A 16,446-nucleotide genomic window follows, 5' to 3' on the forward strand; every position below is an offset into this window, starting at 1 on the left:
AAAACTTTGGCAGAATTTTAACTGCCGGATTTTTTCCCCAAACTTTAAATTTTCATTTCAAAAATTCAAAGCTATATTCCCTCATTTTTTTCTACAACTGCTGCAAATTTGAAGCATTCAAATTACACCTAGACCTTCATCTTCAATTCTTCTCGGAGGTCGTCAAATCATGGTACCAATAATTCAAAGTTATGATAATTCGTCTCGTAATCGACATTGATTAGTGTATTTCTCTTTCTCTTTTAGTGAATCACTCTCGTAAAATTTTTAAAAGTTTAACAGTGAACTTGAAACGTTCTCTTTCTTTTTACCTGTGCAGTTTTTCATTCTCAGATTGCATTTAAATCTGCATTTCGTGATCCATCCGAGCTGCCATCTCTGAAATAGTTCCAAACTATAAAAATCTATTTCGATGATTTAATGACATGCTTTTTGTTAATTCCAATTAAACGCGAAGAGAGGAGGAGAATACGATAAGTAGAGAAGGGTTAATCATGATTACATGATAATTGTTCGATCGTTCTGTCTTTACCGTGCGGAGACCTACCCGTTGCATTATGGGAACTTGGCCTTCATCTAATTCGAATACGTCTTATGTATCATCGTGGAATTATCATGAAACATTTCAAAACATTTTAACATCGAGCACCGTTATATTATACTTTATATTATATAGAAGTCAAAAAATACATAATTATTACTCGAATACTTATGCTAGGTACGGTATGGCGCCCGACTTGGGTCATTTCAGTTCCTCCATCATCTAGCAGACTAGTTGATGGCAGTAAGCACCCTCCAGGTTATACAATTGTGTCTACATTGTAGCGTTAAAAACCACACGTTTGAGAAGCAGGGCTGGTGAATTAAACCAGATGAAAAATTAATTAAAAAGTTAAATACTTACTCGAGATGTTAACAAGCTCGGTCATGTGCGTGGTGTGATGAGATTAAAGGTACCTACCTGAGAAAGAGAGAGAATATAGGATAACTGGCATTTTTAGGGTTAGTAAATCTCGATCTCTGGGATTAAATCCTCATCGCTCGTTAGCTATATACGTACGTAGATAAGGTATTTGAAAAATGTAATTAATCGGGTAGGTACCTTTTGATTGCAAAGGGTGGGTGGGTCATGTTTGATAAGACGAATTTGACCAACTTCGTGGAGTGGAAAATAAACCAGATGCTGGAATAAAAGACCAACAGATAAGAATAATCTTGGCCGAGTTTGAAAAGTTTATCCAAGACTGTATAAAAATTAAATAGTGTAGTCCTACCTTATAGCCAGATATCTCTTATACCTACATATACGGTGAAGATCGTATATTGTTATGCTCTCCTTGCCCTGTGTATTTGATTCGCACTCTATAAAAGGACTGGTTGCGTTTAAATCGAATCAATTACGATTTTAAAATTATCTCTGCGTATGCTGTGTGTGTGAGATGACCACGATGAAGAAGAGACTCGCTCGTCCAAGTACGATATACCTACGAGGAGACATTTGAAATTAGATCTTTATGGTTAGGTAGAGGTAGTATACGAACGACTCTATGATGCCAATAGTGATGCTGGATTTGCTATTTCAAGGACAATAATTATTACATACGTGAATAAAGTCGGTGACCAAAGCGACAGCGATTAAATGGCCGCGTACTTTGTCGAAGGCTCGTATACCCTGTGGCTATATTGTACGTACGTAGTGTACGCAGGGGTCATGCATATAGAGACCTACGTGAGCTGCAGAAGCCAAGTCGTCGGTTTTTAAAAGGCGATGGCGCACGTGTCACTCCATCTCGATCACGTAGTACGTAGTATTAAATGGTGAGAAAATTAATTTCGACCTATTATTTGTTGCAGTTATTCGATATGAAAAAATTTCAAGCCAATGTTAGCCGCGAGCTACGCAGAGCCTACCCAGACCGTAGAAGATTAGAGTGCCAGTGCTTGAGCGCTATATCGTTTGTTAAAAATGAAACCGAACTGCTGGACTGTCCTATATGGGTTCTAATTATTAACGTGGTCGCTATGGATATGCTCAAATCGAAATTACCGCCAGGTAAGAGTCACCTATCTTTAATATGTGTATGCTGGTCTCATTCTGCGGTTTAAGAAAAATAAACAAAAAAACCATGGTGTTAAACACACACCGACACTCTGAAAGTTTTCACAACCATAGTATAACTAGGTCAGCTCTTTTTATATTCGCCGACTTTGCGCTTATAATCCGCCATTCACATCTGTATATCGTGTGGCTGCGGTAACGGTACCACGTTCCTTACGATTAGAATTTTTGCTCTCTTTCTATCATTGTCACACTGCAAGTGTCTGCCTACTCTCTCATGTGGACATGGTGATTTATCGGTTTACCTATACAGTGTACTTCTTTTCATTTCGGCTAATTGTTGTCCTCGATTAAAAATGACCAGTTGACCACACTCGACTGTTGACTTGGCACATTGGTCATGCGCTTGGAAAAAGGTAAATAGCTCATCGGGCCTCCGACACGACGACGATGTTCTAATTACAACTACGTGAATCATCACGAAAAATCTCACAAACGGGATGATGCTGTGGAAAAAAAAGGGGTCTGTTTTAATTAATCCTTTTTTAATTGGATCCACACAGCGGGGTAGATTGGGAGGATGGTGCTGTCCTTGTATGTACAAAAGAATACAGGCACATACCTCTTTTTTATTCGGTAATAATAACTGACCACAAAAATGGTAGGACGTGTTGAGATGAGGTGTTTTGAATGTCATCCCTGGTTGTTTTTTTATTTTCAGTCTTTTATAAGAGAGTATGGTTTGGTTGGTTGATGTACGAGTATTTTTGGCTTATAAGACGTTATAAAAATGTTGCATTCGTCGGTTATAAGAGCTACACTCGTGGTAGATGACGAAGCGTGAAGTTTTTCTATTCTTTTATAAAGTTATTCTTCCCACATGTACTCTGGTACTCGTATGTTGTAGTACACATATTGAATAACATGCCGTAAAAATTGAAAGATTTTTAACACATACTTTCGTATAGTATACGCATGTTTCGATTGTGCTTTGTTTTGGCGCGCGATCGCGAGCTCGTACATTTTGTGTAACGAGGGGCTTCGTAGTTATAGTAGGTACTTGGCACCTGATCCTAGCAAGGTTTCATCGACGACGACTCATCGTACACTAGGTATAGTTTATGGGCAATTGGGCAGGCAGAATGGAAGTCTAGATGTAGGTACATATTACCTACAATAAACACATCGAGCATATAAGAATGGAATTCTCATTTATACGATGCCAAAGCCAAAGGATCCAGTCGCACCCGTATTCGTCAGACTAGATTACCTATAGATGCTCATTGGTAATTAACTAAGCGTATACTTGGATTAGGGCCGAAGAATACGTTTAATCTGGAACAGTATCAAATCCTCAGTATAAATACCTACACTAAGTAGGTCGGTCAGTAGAGTTAATGTTGCCCCTTGTCCGATACGTACATTATACACATAGGTGTGTGTTGGTTTTATTAAAATAAGGTGTTCCAACCCAATGGTACGAGTAGACAGCTAGGCTATGCAGTAGGAGAAGATATGTGTTTATTAATGGTATAATAATATGTGCTGTCATTGAGAAAAATCGGCCGATCGGGTCTATTTTTGGAACTGGTTCGAGTTATGTGGGCAGGTGTCGTTTAAAAAGCTTTAAAAGTACTAGATATGTTTAGGTGTGGAAGTGACCCCGCATTTGCTATAGGATGCACATTTGTATGGGTTTTTGGTGAGGTATCTCACTAAATGTTGCACATGTGTTTGGTTTCTGGTTCCGATTTCGATCTAAGTGCAAATTCACCATAACATACTTGAATCGGTGGGTGCAGAAAGGGGCTAAGTCCATTTTCGCACTTTTCAGGAATAACAAAAAACTGATTTATTTGAAAATCAAAAATTTTTGGTAAACATGCTTAAGGTCATTGAAAGAGGACCCCAAGACACAATTTTTAGCACTGTTTAGAAAAAAAAATATTCACATGCGCCGGCGCTGTTGCTGCCTAAAAAATGGGACTAGACCCTTTCTGCACCCAATCGACAAAATTTTTTTTGAAATTGCTCGGGTACGAATGGGGCTTGATTCTACATCTAAGTACATCATTTAGACTGCTATCTCGTTTAAATTGACCAAAAACCTCTGAGTTTCTAAGACTTTTTGCCGAAGTTGTTAATTTTTTCATCATTTTTCAGTTCAGAGATCAACTTAAATTTCAAAAAATGGTCTTCTCAAAAATGTTAGTTATTTTTCAAGGAATTTAAAAAATTTTACAAAAAAGTCATAAATGCGGATCCGCCCTTTTTCTGCGCCCAAATACCACTTTCCCGGCAGTTTTGCGGAAATCTGACATCACCAGTCGATCCGCCGTACATTGAAACCTCTATATCAGGTGAAAAAAAAATTTCCAAAAATGTGAACTTGGTCCCTTTTTGCACCCACCGATTCACTTATTAAAGTTTGAAATTCTATAAAAGTTGAATGAAATCTATGTACTTACAGTAAAAGCTCGTTATAACGATCTTCAAGGGCCAAAAAAAAGAGTGTTATAAGCAAAAGTCTCAATTTAACCCACTGTTCCAGTTGGAAATAAAAAAATCTGAAATTCTACTTTGATTTTGAGGTCTGCTATAATATGTAGGTAATGTAGATAAATATACCAGTTTTACAAAACTGTTTTCTGCGGTAAAAATTTTCTGAAAGCCTTGCTTTTTTGTTCCAAATTTTCTAAAAAGTAATCAGTTGCTTACCAAAATTTTGAAAAATTTTACTTTTCAATTTTCTTCTCAAGATTATGACAAAAAATCTAGAACTCTACTCTTTTGTAAAAACTTGAGATACTTACCTGCCTTTTTTTGTAAGAATTGTAATCAAGCTTCTATTAAAGTTTGATAACGCAGGCGTTAACATGTAATGTATACATTGTAGTGCATTTAACATCTATTACATGTTAAGCACTGAGCACCAGAACTGCAGAGACAACAGAAATGCACGCAATCTGTTGCCAGTATCAAAAAGCTGTAACTGGTTTGAGCAACTATAGGTAGCGGTGATTACGGAACTCAAGGTTGTAAAAACCCGGCTAGTGATGTATGAGCTACTTTGTAGATAGCGTAGAAAGCAACGGGAAACTACTACGTGAAAGCTCAAAAACAACGTCGATTCGCTAGAATACATTGCAGTGGCAATAGACATTCGCCTCACCCTGTTAGGGTACCACAAAAATGTGATTTTCAATGTCGTGTAAAGGACAAGGAAGAATTGCTCATGATCCTTATCATGATTAATTTTACATTGGTTTAAATGGGGTTGTCTAGGGACCAGAGGAAATCAGCGTTAAAACTAGCTTTTACTGTAATTCATCATAGATTCATATCTTGTGGTTTGGATGTAATTATCTTCAATATTACCACAATGCTGAAATACTTACCAGCAAAATGTCAAAATTTCCAATGCTTGAATTAAAGTCCCTATCAGATTCAGGGCTGTTAAATTACCGTAATTTATTCGCTGGTAAAATACGGTATTTTATGGTATTTATGGTATTTTACTAATTTGGATATGAAGAGTTATTTGTAGTTTGACTTCAAAGTTCTGAACTTCTGACCTGCCTCTGAAGTAAATTTTCATCTGTTTTAGGTGTTATTAGGGATTATAGGAAATTTTCCATGGACATTTTTTGGAATTGGAAATTTATGAGGAAAATTTTTGGTAACTTTCAAATCATAAATTTCCATGGAAATTTGGAAATTTATGAAGAAAATATGGGAAAAAAGTGCTCAATTTGGCTTTTTGGTAAATTGTGGTAAAATGCAGTAATAAACTTTTGGTAAAATACCATAAAATACCGCTGTAATTTACCAACATAAATTACCTTACAACACTGGTCACTATTAATTACATTTCTACATGAAGTCGGATTGTATGAAAAATACGTTAAAATTTCAAGTAATTAGAACAACATTTTTTTTTGGGGTGACAGATTACTTGAGTATAAAAAGTTAATTATTTTGCTTCAAAATTTTGAAATTTGAATGATGATAAAAAAAATATATTTCTTAATGAAGTTGTCCTTTTTTTGGAATTGTAAATTTTCCAGCGGTTTTGCCCTCGCTTCGCTCGGGCCATTTAACATCAACCAAACAAACAGAAAGACCAAAAGACAGACAGATGGAAAGACAGAAAGACTGGATGAAAGAATGAATTCAAAAAAATTTGACAACCCCCCCTCCCCACCTGACAGCCAGTGATGGAAAACTAAAACTGAAACTGAAACTGGTTAAAAACTTGAACTGAAATGGAGAAACTGAAACTGAAACTAGAACTGAAAAAAATAAAACTGAAACTAAAACCTGAAAACTTGAACTGAAATGTAAGAATTTTGCCATCACTGCAATTAAGATTCCCATATTTCTTCATAATTTTTTTTATTTCAAATTTGAAGTTTTTGTTGCCAAGTAGCAAATTAGTGTATGAAAATTCATGAAAGAAAAGAAAAATTCATCTTTTTTCGTTTCTTTTTGAACCTCAAGAAATGATAAAAACTAAAACTGAAATGGAAAACTGAAAACTTGAACTGAAAAAAGCAAAACTGAAAACTCAAACTGAAAACTTGAACTGAAAAAAAATGAAACTAAAACTGAAAACTGAAAACTTGAACTGAAATGTAAAAGTTTTGCCATCACTACTGCTGATCGCATGTGTAATTCATTTTTCAAGAATCTGGAAACTTGGAGAAATTGGTCTAGAAAACCTGGAAAAGTCAGGGAAAATCATTTCCAGAAATGAGTGGACATCCTGAAAAATTGAATATTTGAAAAAAAAAACAGGACGTTTGGATAAAATTGTTGAAAAGTAGGACTTTAGTAGAGCCATTCGAGTATGCAATCTGCTGCACATGTTGGGGATCTCTCAAAGGCACCAGCTCGACCATCTCGCGAGAATTAATTGAAAAATATTCCGTCTCCCAAGACACATGTAGGCACCTATGTTTACTATGCAGTAGCTCCGAAGTCAAAACACGACAAAGAGGGAACCAGGGGTCTTAAGATGGGCATAAAGAAAAACAATACCCATGGCACCGTTAAAATAGAAAACCGTATGTATTTTTCACATTCACATTCTTATCAATCGCCACCATCACACCTTCAAAGTACCTACCTACATATAAGATCGATGGACTGATGAAAGATTCTGTGTATATTCCGGCATCCAGGACGACGTATGTGCTCATCACGTTGATAAAAAGGTCATTGATTTCATTTGGGAGCCTTCGGCTGATACTTTGTGTAGCGTATGTGTGAAGATGAGAGAGAGACTGCGAACCATGATCAAATGTACACGGATACATAGTGAAAAAAAAAGAAGCGATCAGCTGCGGTAGCTGAGATACTCATAATCATAGTCAATAGAATAATCTTATTCGGACTGTCAATAGTATTTCTTTTTTCAATATTAGATGATATTGGCCCGTGGCGTTTTATACTACCAATTTTTTTTTCCATCTTCGTACTATACCTATAGTTGAGAGGAGAAATAGATAACAATGACATATTGTGTCTTCGTCTTCGATGCACATGGATTCTGCTCTCTATGCTCGTGTGCATTTGGGTTGGATGGAATGGTTGGGGTGTTAAATAAGCGCATATTCTCGCACCTATAGTGAGATTGAGAGAGAACTTTGATCAAAATGCTCGACGACGAGAGTCGAGAACTCTATGAGACTGACTGTGGCTCATAGATTCGTACTATTGGGAACTGGAGATTTTTCCATACTCGTAGTAGCTGCCACATAGGGCGATTACAGAGGTGTATTGTTTAACGATGCGAAATACTTTGTGGCTTTGGATTTAGAAGAGTAACGCGTGTGGCCTAATCGCAGCATGCAGTCGGTACAGTAAATCATTGTTTCGGTGTACTTATTTCCCTCGGTTATTATTTCGGTGGCATTACGAAGGAGGTAATTTTCACATATAAGGATTGGCATCTGCGACAACCCAGCAGCACCAACCAGCACCAGACGGTAATAACGGTGAGAGGTGTACCTACATTTGACACCAACTCGGCTCGTTTCGTATTTAATGACTGGATTTAGCGGCGAGTAGGTACCTAGGTGCTCGTAATTGATACTATATAACTATATTATTTTTTTAGAAGAAATTACAAAATATCGATATCAAAGTTTCGCACCATTTTGCGAATGGATTAAATCGAGGTTAATGATTTAACACGACGCTCGTATATCACTTAAAAAAGTGGGTTAATCATTTGTGAAACAATACCGCGCTCGCGTTCACGATCGTGGCAAAACTTTTATCGTTTAAATTAACCTATCGATGGCTCGATTATCGTACTTATATAGTCGATACTTTCACACTAGAGACACGGGCGCGACGGGAGGAAATTTTCCTACGTCCGAAATTAATAACCGGCTATTTAAATCACCTATCGCAAGGTCGTATTCGAGCTGCCACTGTCCAGAAAAGGCGAAAAAAAAATACAATACGGACCCGAGCCCGAGTCGTATAATAATGTCCATTAAATAAGTAGCCGATCACGATCACGATCTATAAAGAAGGGTTCCCAGTCTGCGACGACGAGGTGTGTTTTTTTGCACTGATTAAGTATAGATGACCAAAGACTCGAGAGAACAATCTCGCACGATTTGCGAAACATTGTTGTTTTTCGTATTCGCGTAAAAAAAAAAATATGGTATTTTACATGTCTATGTGAACATCATAACGGTCAATGCCTCAATGGTCTATGTTAAGGAGATCCCTCCTCTCTGCTGAGAGTTTGTCTATGTCTATGGTCGTTGTGTTTACATGTTAATTACCTCTGGCTCTGGCTCTCGAACGGATTACGAAAGATCGCCTGTCTGATTTATTATAAAAGCGTAAAACTCGCCAATGACGCCCAATGACAGCTGACAATTTTATCGATGTAATAATCATAATTTTACACAATCCGACAACCTATATCGAACGCACTATTGTCGGTTTGAGGAGTTGGACTTCGATACGAGTGAAAATAATCGCCAAGTTGATTTTTTTTCATCGGTTTTACACTTTCGTTTGATTATTGATATGTGTTGGGTGAATAATGTAAATGGTGTAAGAGCTCGAGAAGGTGGACTGGCGGAGGCGTTGGGAAGCTGATAGAAGTGTCAAATGTGTTCGAAAAGACTTTTACTAGTCTTGGGATTGATTTGTGGGTGGTGAGAGTTAGTTGAGTTGAACGAATTGAAGTGATTGGAATGGATAAGTGATGTGAAAATGCCCCTGTTCTCGGATTTTTACATTTCATTCAACATTGCTGGGCACATTTTTCGCGAAAAACTCAATTTTAGGGCAATCTACCCCCTTCAAATAGGGTCTTTTGAAAGGTCCAATTGTAAATCCAACTTCATATTCGTGTTCAGGGGGTTCCTCACATATGAAAACGACACCCATATTTCATTTTCAGACTCAAAATTGGGTGGAGAGGGGCCCATGGGCCCAAAATAAGCCTTTTAAGGAATTGTTACAATTTTTTCAGGTTCAAGTGCAAAATTTCAGAACTTCATCACGAATATTGGGGGGGGGGCACGGCACAAAAAACACATTTTAAAGTGGTTTTGGAGTTTTTGAAGATGACCCACCTGGAAAAAAATTTCCAAAAATAGTACTCTCTTGAACATAGGTAATTATTTTCAGAAGGAAAAAAATTCAGAAAATCAAAATTTGAAAAAAAAGCACTAATCACATATTTAATTCTGCATAGGAAGAGGGAGGAGATCCCTTGAAGCCCAAAAGTTTTCTCAAATGGCAATGTTGCTTTTCTTGAAATCTCTTCAACATCTTTAATTTTGAACCATTTTACTCATCTAAAAAAAAAATTATCAGAATTGGAAAAGAGATAGAATTTTGAAAATAGCTGCTTTTGTTTTGAAGTTGGGAAGTGGAAATTTATGATAGGTAAAGGCTCATGTGAGAATTGTTCAAGATTTGTAGGATAGTAATTGTACCTAATTCTTTTTTTGAGTTTTTCTGCTGTCAAATTTTGAGACAGTGCTCTAAGGTCGCTTCAATTCAGTGATCTTTTTAATTTAAAAGATTTAAAATTTTGAATGACTTTTGATCAAGTTCTGAACAATCAAAAAATTGTGAAAATTGGAAAAATAAATGTTGTGTGTCCGGAATGAATATACTTTGGCCCCATTGCTAGGGACCGAACTATACTTAAATATAAAGGTTTTTTGAGAAGAAGGGGGGGGGGGGTTTCGATTAAAAATTTGCCGACTGATATAGGGAAAAAATACCAATTTTAGCGATTGATATCATTCATTTGACTTACAAAAATTTCCATTCAACATTTTAGACTTTTAGGGGCTCGAATGTGATTTTTTAAATTTTAAAATAGGAAACAAATTGGCCCCAGTGAAGCAATGTCGAAAGTTTTTGAAAGTTTGACTTCGAGAGATCTAAAAACGATGATTTTTTTTAGGAAGTTGATGGTGAAAAAAAAGAGGACAAGCACGAGTGAAGCGAAGGGAAAACTTTTGAAAATATTCATTTTAAGAGAACTAAAACGATGTTTCTAAATGCAAGGAGTTTATTTTTTGGATTTAAAAATTTTGGAATTTCAACGACTTTTTTTGGATGTTAATTTTTTGAAAGAGAAAAAAGAAATGTGAGAGCGAAAGCTTTTTGAAAATTTGCACTTCGTTCACTTTAATCTCAATTTTCAAAATCTTTGAAAAATTTGTATTTTGAGAAGTAAAAAAAAAGGGGTTCCTTTCGTCACCAGATTTTTTTTGACCGAGCTCTCCAGAAAGTGCGGGCTCGAGGCAAACTGCTCTATTTTCCCCCCTTCCGGGGATCCTATTGCCAACTAACGTTTTTATTTTGTTTTCAAAGTGAATCAAGTATCATCTAACAAAAAATTAAAATATTTTTATCTATTTAATACGTATTCTATGTAAGTATAAATTTCAAGGCCACTATTTAGATCGGTATATATTCTAAACTTATTTAAGTAGGTATGTAATATTATTTTTCTGAAATATTTATATTTTTTTCACTAAGATCCTTCTTGATCCTTAAGATGGAGCCTTATAATATGCTTTGAGAAACTGAAACAAAAAAATTCAAATGATGGCATGATTACATTTTCCCATTGTTTCTGTTCGGTTCTGTTTTTTTTTTTCAAAATAGCATTTTTGAAAAATTAAAACGAACCTTTTTTACTTTGAATCAATCGCGAATTGAATATCAACTTACGCGGTTTTAATGGGAAAACACTTACCTTTTTAGATATTTTGATGAAAAATTTCGACAATGGTGGAAACTTTTGCGTCCATTGTGCCAAGAACCAGAAAAGGTAAACATTAAATTGCAAATAATTGCCATAAAAATGGTATGTCGAATCAACTCCTGGTAGTAATCCTATGTATAGAATAACGCTCAAAATGAGGATGAAAATTGTGTAGCGAAGCATTTTGATGCACAGACAATGTCCTCCTTTTTCACTAATTTGAAAACTTTCTCTGTTTTACGCTGAAATTATTCTATAGGTACGTTGATTGCACGAAGTGTCGAAAATTGAGGTTTATCTAATCTAATATATGAAAAAGATAATTTTCCTAGAAAATTTTTATGTTGAAATGACGCTCATATAGATGTTAGAGAAAGTGAATACTGCTGTAGTGATAGTAAAATAATATTTCGAAATTTGAACAATACAAGCTTTTTCGACATTAAAAAATAAAGGATAAAATTAATTTTATCTATACGTATTCTATGAATTATTTCAGTACCACTATTTAGACATTCTGAACTTATTTATGTAGGTAATATTATTTTTCTGGACTATTTATTTTTTTCATCTAGATCCTCCTTGCTCCTTAAAATGTTTCTCTAGTGCTTCGTAATACTGAAACAAACAAAAAATCAAATGAAACATAAGTTTATATTTTCTTTTTGTTTCTTTTCGGTTCTATTCTGTTTTTTTTCTCAGAATAGATATCATTTTTTAAAAATTGAAATGAACTTTTTTTTACTTTAAATTAATCGCGAATCGAATAATTTACAATTTGAATGGGAAAAAATCTTACCTTATCAGCTATTCCGTAAAAAAATTTCGACAATGGTGGATATTTTTGCATTGATTGTCCCAAGAACCAAAAAAAGTAAATACTCAGTGCCAAATGGTTGCCATAAAAATCGTATGTCGAATCAACTCCTGGTAAAAATCCTATACATAGAATTACACTCAAAATGAGAATGAAAATTGTACAGCGAATCATTTTGATGCACAGACAATGTCCTCCTTTTTCACTAATTTGAAAACTTTCTCTGTTTTACGCTGAAATTATTATTCTATATTTGTATGAAGTGTTGAAAATTGTGGTTTATCTAATCTAAAAAGTACCTATATGAAAGAGATAATTTTCCTAGAAAAACCTACGTCGAAATGACGCTCATAGATGTTGGAGAAGGTGAACACTGCTGAGGTGATAGTAAAGTAATATTTCGAAAAATTTGAACAAGCTTTTTAGACATTAAAAAATGAAGGACAAAATGAATTTTACGATAGCAAAATACGTAATAAACTTTTTATAAGTAACTCATCACCCAAAAAAAAACGTCGTTTTTATTCATCTCGAAATACTGATTTCCGAAAATTTTGCCACCGCTCGCTTCGTTCAAGCCCAATCGCTTTTCTTCTTCAATTTTGAATTTTTTCAAAAACAAAATTTTGAAGCAAAATAATAAACTTTTCAAAAGTAACTCATTACTAAAAAAAACACATCGTTTTATATGCCTCTTGAAATTCTGATTTTTAAGAGCTTTTGCTCTCGCTTCACTCGAGTCCGTTTGATTTTCTGTTGTAATTTCGTGTTTTTCTGGAAAAAAAAGTATCATTCGAATTCTATCGGCCCTTTTTCGCCGGGCTCTCCAGGTGAACTGCCCTATTTGCGCCCCTCCCCTTTCAACGGTCCTGTTGCCAAAAAACGTTTTCATGTATTTTGTTTTCAAAGTGAATAAAGTACATATTATTTAACAAAAAATTAAGATGTTTTTATCTATTTAATACGTATATTTTATAAATTATTTCAATACCACTATTTAGATATTCTGAACTTATTAATGTAAGTATTTATTTTTTTCAATTCAGATCCTCCTTGAAAACCTTGATTCTTAAAATGTTGTCCTAGTGCGTTGAGAAACTGAAACAAAAAATTCAAAATGATGACATTAGTTCGAATTTTCTTTTTGTTTCTTTTCGGTTCTGTTTTTTTTTTTTTTTCAGAATAAATAGAATTTTTTTTGTAAATTAATACGAACCTATTTTACTTTAAATCAATCCCGAATCGAATAATTTACGATTTGAATAGGAAAAATCTTACCTTATCAGTTATTGCATAGAAAATTTTCGACAATGGTGGAATACCTTGCGTCCTTTGTGCCAAGATCCAGAAAAGGTAAACATTAAATGCCAAATAATTGGCATAAAAATCGATTTTCGAATCAACTCCTGGTAAAAATCCTATGTATAGAATAACGCTCAAAATGAGAATGAAAATTGTATAGCGAAGCATTTTGGTTCACAGACAATGTACCCTTTTTCACTAATTTGAAAACTTTTTCTGTTTTACGGTGAAATTATTTCTACGTTGATTGCATGAAGTGTCGAAAATTGAGGTTTATCTAATCTAATAAGTAAGTAGGTACCTATATGAAAGGGATAATTTTCCTAGAAAAACCTACGTCGAAATAACGTTCATAGATGTTAGAGAAGGTGAATACTACGTAATATTTCGAAAAATTTGAACAAGCTTTTTGGACATTAAAAAATGAAGAACAAAATGAATTTTACAATAGCAAAATCAGTACCTATTTACTTAGTACAAAGTAGTTCTATTGAGGTGGTTGGTAAAAAAGAAATGGAGCAAATTTCAATATTTATATTTGCTTAATAATAAGATTAATAAATTATTTTGAAAATCTGCTATGATTGAGGTGCTCCATCAATTTGTGCGATCAGATAAAGCTGAAAAAAAATTGTTTATTGATCAAAAAGGTAGGGAAAAAATGAATTTTTCTATCATAATGTGATTCAGAGACTAAAATAATATCGATGCAAACAAATCTTATCTACTCACCCAATAAGCAATCGTGTTGAAAAAATAAGAAAATGGTGGAAAATTTTGAGCTATTTGACCCATTAACCCGAAGAAAAATACGCCTTTGTTAACAAACTCTTGATAAAATTGTAAAATTGGGTCATACGATGAGAAATAAACCGGATATGGAAACGTTACTGGTATAATCGTACAAAAAATTAACAAGAAAATAGTCGAATGTTGCATTTCGATAAGTTTTCCTCGAATTTGGGAAAATAAACGTGGTACTTATTCGTATTTACATGCATATTATTGAATGAACACACTTAGTAGGTAAGGTACATAAAATGGTGGTGTTTTGTATAGTTTAAGGTAGATAAGTCTCAAGGAACTGATAAATGTAGGTAGGAATAGAAGTACCCACTCTATATTATCGACTTACTCACTGACAGTTATTCTACGAATTTATGTGAAGTGAACTGATTTGAAATTTCAAAAAAAAAAAAAAAAAAAAATGAACCAGAAAGATAATATTTAAAGCTCTGTGATATCCCTGATGATTTCATTGTGGTTTTTTATTGACCAATTTTTACTATACTTTTTTTTCGAATTAAATCATCTTTATGATATTTTAAGTACCAATTTCTTTTCTAAGTAATTTTGGGCAATTTTTATGACATTTTTCCAATACTTAATTTATTTGTGTTTTTTTGACGAATTTTATCAAATAATTTTTGCAACTTATAAAAATTCTGGTTCCTTTTACGATATTTTGATCGATTGTCGCGATAATTTCAATCAATGTTTTGTCTGCTCCTGTAACTTTATACTAGACAAACCTACCTACATTTATGCGGTTCAAGTTGCAGAGTCGTCTAACGCGCAAAACAAGCCAAGTCCTCAGAATTACCCGATGTGAAAAATAATTAATCGATTTTTTTTCTTAACGTGGAAGTGATTTATTTAAATATTATCTGTCGACTTCAATAAATGAAAATCCATAAAAATGTATCGTTGTATTTACTGCACATCTCCCCGATCTGGAATGTTAGTTATTTCAGCGTTCTGGGGAAAAAATGAAATGAAAAAAATTCTTGAAAAATTATTATATGAAACGAATTTTTCGAAAAAAAAAAAAAATAAAATAATAAATAAGTAAGTAAGTAAGTAAGTAAGTAACGAAAAATATACTTACGAAAAAAGCTAAATCGTCAAAGAAGCCTTGTACTTCAGGACTATTCGGGAAAAAACTAGCCAAAATCCAATTTATGTACACAGAAAACGTCGCTATTATTTTGATCGCAAATATCACAGGATTGCTCGAATATTGCGAAGAAACTTGAGGTAGGAAGTTGATTGAGAATATTATCCCAATAATCAATAGAGAAAGAATTGAATATCTCATTTTAGCCTATACCTTTTGGCTTTTCCTACCTAATGTAATATTTCGTGTAAAAATTCACCGAAACAAACGCTGTTTTCTTTCCACTGTAAAATTGCGATTGAAGTATCATTCTATTTACTTGTTTACATAATATCAATACTTAGGTAAGGAAAAGGTCATTTGAAAAAATAATTTTTTTTTTCGAAGAATTGGGTACCAAATTTCGAAGTATTTTGTAGTAGATACGAGTTCAGTTGACTACTAAATTGTAAAACTATATTATGATATGTCGCTCGTTCATAGATACGTTACACGAATAGTATTAGTACCTATTTCGAAAAGATAAACAAAACCTATGGATACCTTTACCTATGTAGAATTATTGTACATACCTAGAACGTATATTAACGTAATGAATCAATTACCTGTTGGAATTTCTTATGAGATATCGAGTACCTATCGAGTATGGTAAACCCATTAAACCCTTTACTGAAACTTGTAAATAAACAAGATACAGATAATGGAAGTCTTCTATAGGCACCAATTGTCTGGTTTGATCAAAACAAATGACTCGAAATTCGATAAAATTTGGTAGCACTTCTGTGTTTGAAACGAAGAATGTTGGTATTCATGGTAGTGGGTTTTTTTTCAATTTTTTTTTTGATCGTTCAAAAAACCATTTTCTGTGGTGTATATTTTGTCTTAAAATTTCAACTTTTTCCCCCATCGCATTCTATAAATGAAGGCCTTCAATTGACAATTTTAGGAAATTAATTTCATGATTTGAATTTCTTCAGAGTGTAGTCGTTAATCAGTTGGACCGGAAAAATTGAATTTTCCGTAGCCAAATTAATCAATAATTATTTTCAAGATGTTTTTGTACCTGAATTTCACCGTTGAATTGATTTCAATTCCTTTTGAAGTGTGGC

General features: G+C 34.1%; 1 protein-coding gene and 2 long non-coding RNA genes across 5 annotated transcripts in view; 1 reads left to right on the forward strand and 2 right to left on the reverse strand.

Moving 5' to 3' along the window:
* exp (expansion) overlaps window positions 1-16,446 on the forward strand; it is a 297,616-nt gene that overhangs the window by 258,691 nt on the left and 22,479 nt on the right. For all 3 annotated transcript variants that reach the window (XM_065351980.1, XM_065351981.1, XM_065351979.1), the window contains exon 6: window positions 1,855-2,053. In XM_065351980.1, the coding sequence (XP_065208052.1) occupies window positions 1,855-2,053 (199 nt within the window). The remainder of the gene's footprint in view (window positions 1-1,854; window positions 2,054-16,446) is intronic.
* Window positions 10,964-12,549, reverse strand: LOC135836909 (uncharacterized). Its single transcript, XR_010557098.1, has 3 exons — window positions 12,121-12,549; window positions 11,313-11,939; window positions 10,964-11,139 (listed from the first exon to the last, which is right to left on the reverse strand). It is a non-coding gene; the product is annotated as an uncharacterized LOC135836909 (long non-coding RNA).
* On the reverse strand, window positions 13,080-15,769 carry LOC135836908 (uncharacterized). The gene is made up of 4 exons (XR_010557097.1): window positions 15,329-15,769; window positions 14,173-15,198; window positions 13,417-14,060; window positions 13,080-13,236 (listed from the first exon to the last, which is right to left on the reverse strand). It is a non-coding gene; the product is annotated as an uncharacterized LOC135836908 (long non-coding RNA).

This window comes from Planococcus citri, chromosome 2 (genome assembly GCF_950023065.1).
Source record: "Planococcus citri chromosome 2, ihPlaCitr1.1, whole genome shotgun sequence".
Classification (NCBI taxonomy): Eukaryota; Metazoa; Arthropoda; class Insecta; order Hemiptera; family Pseudococcidae; genus Planococcus; species Planococcus citri.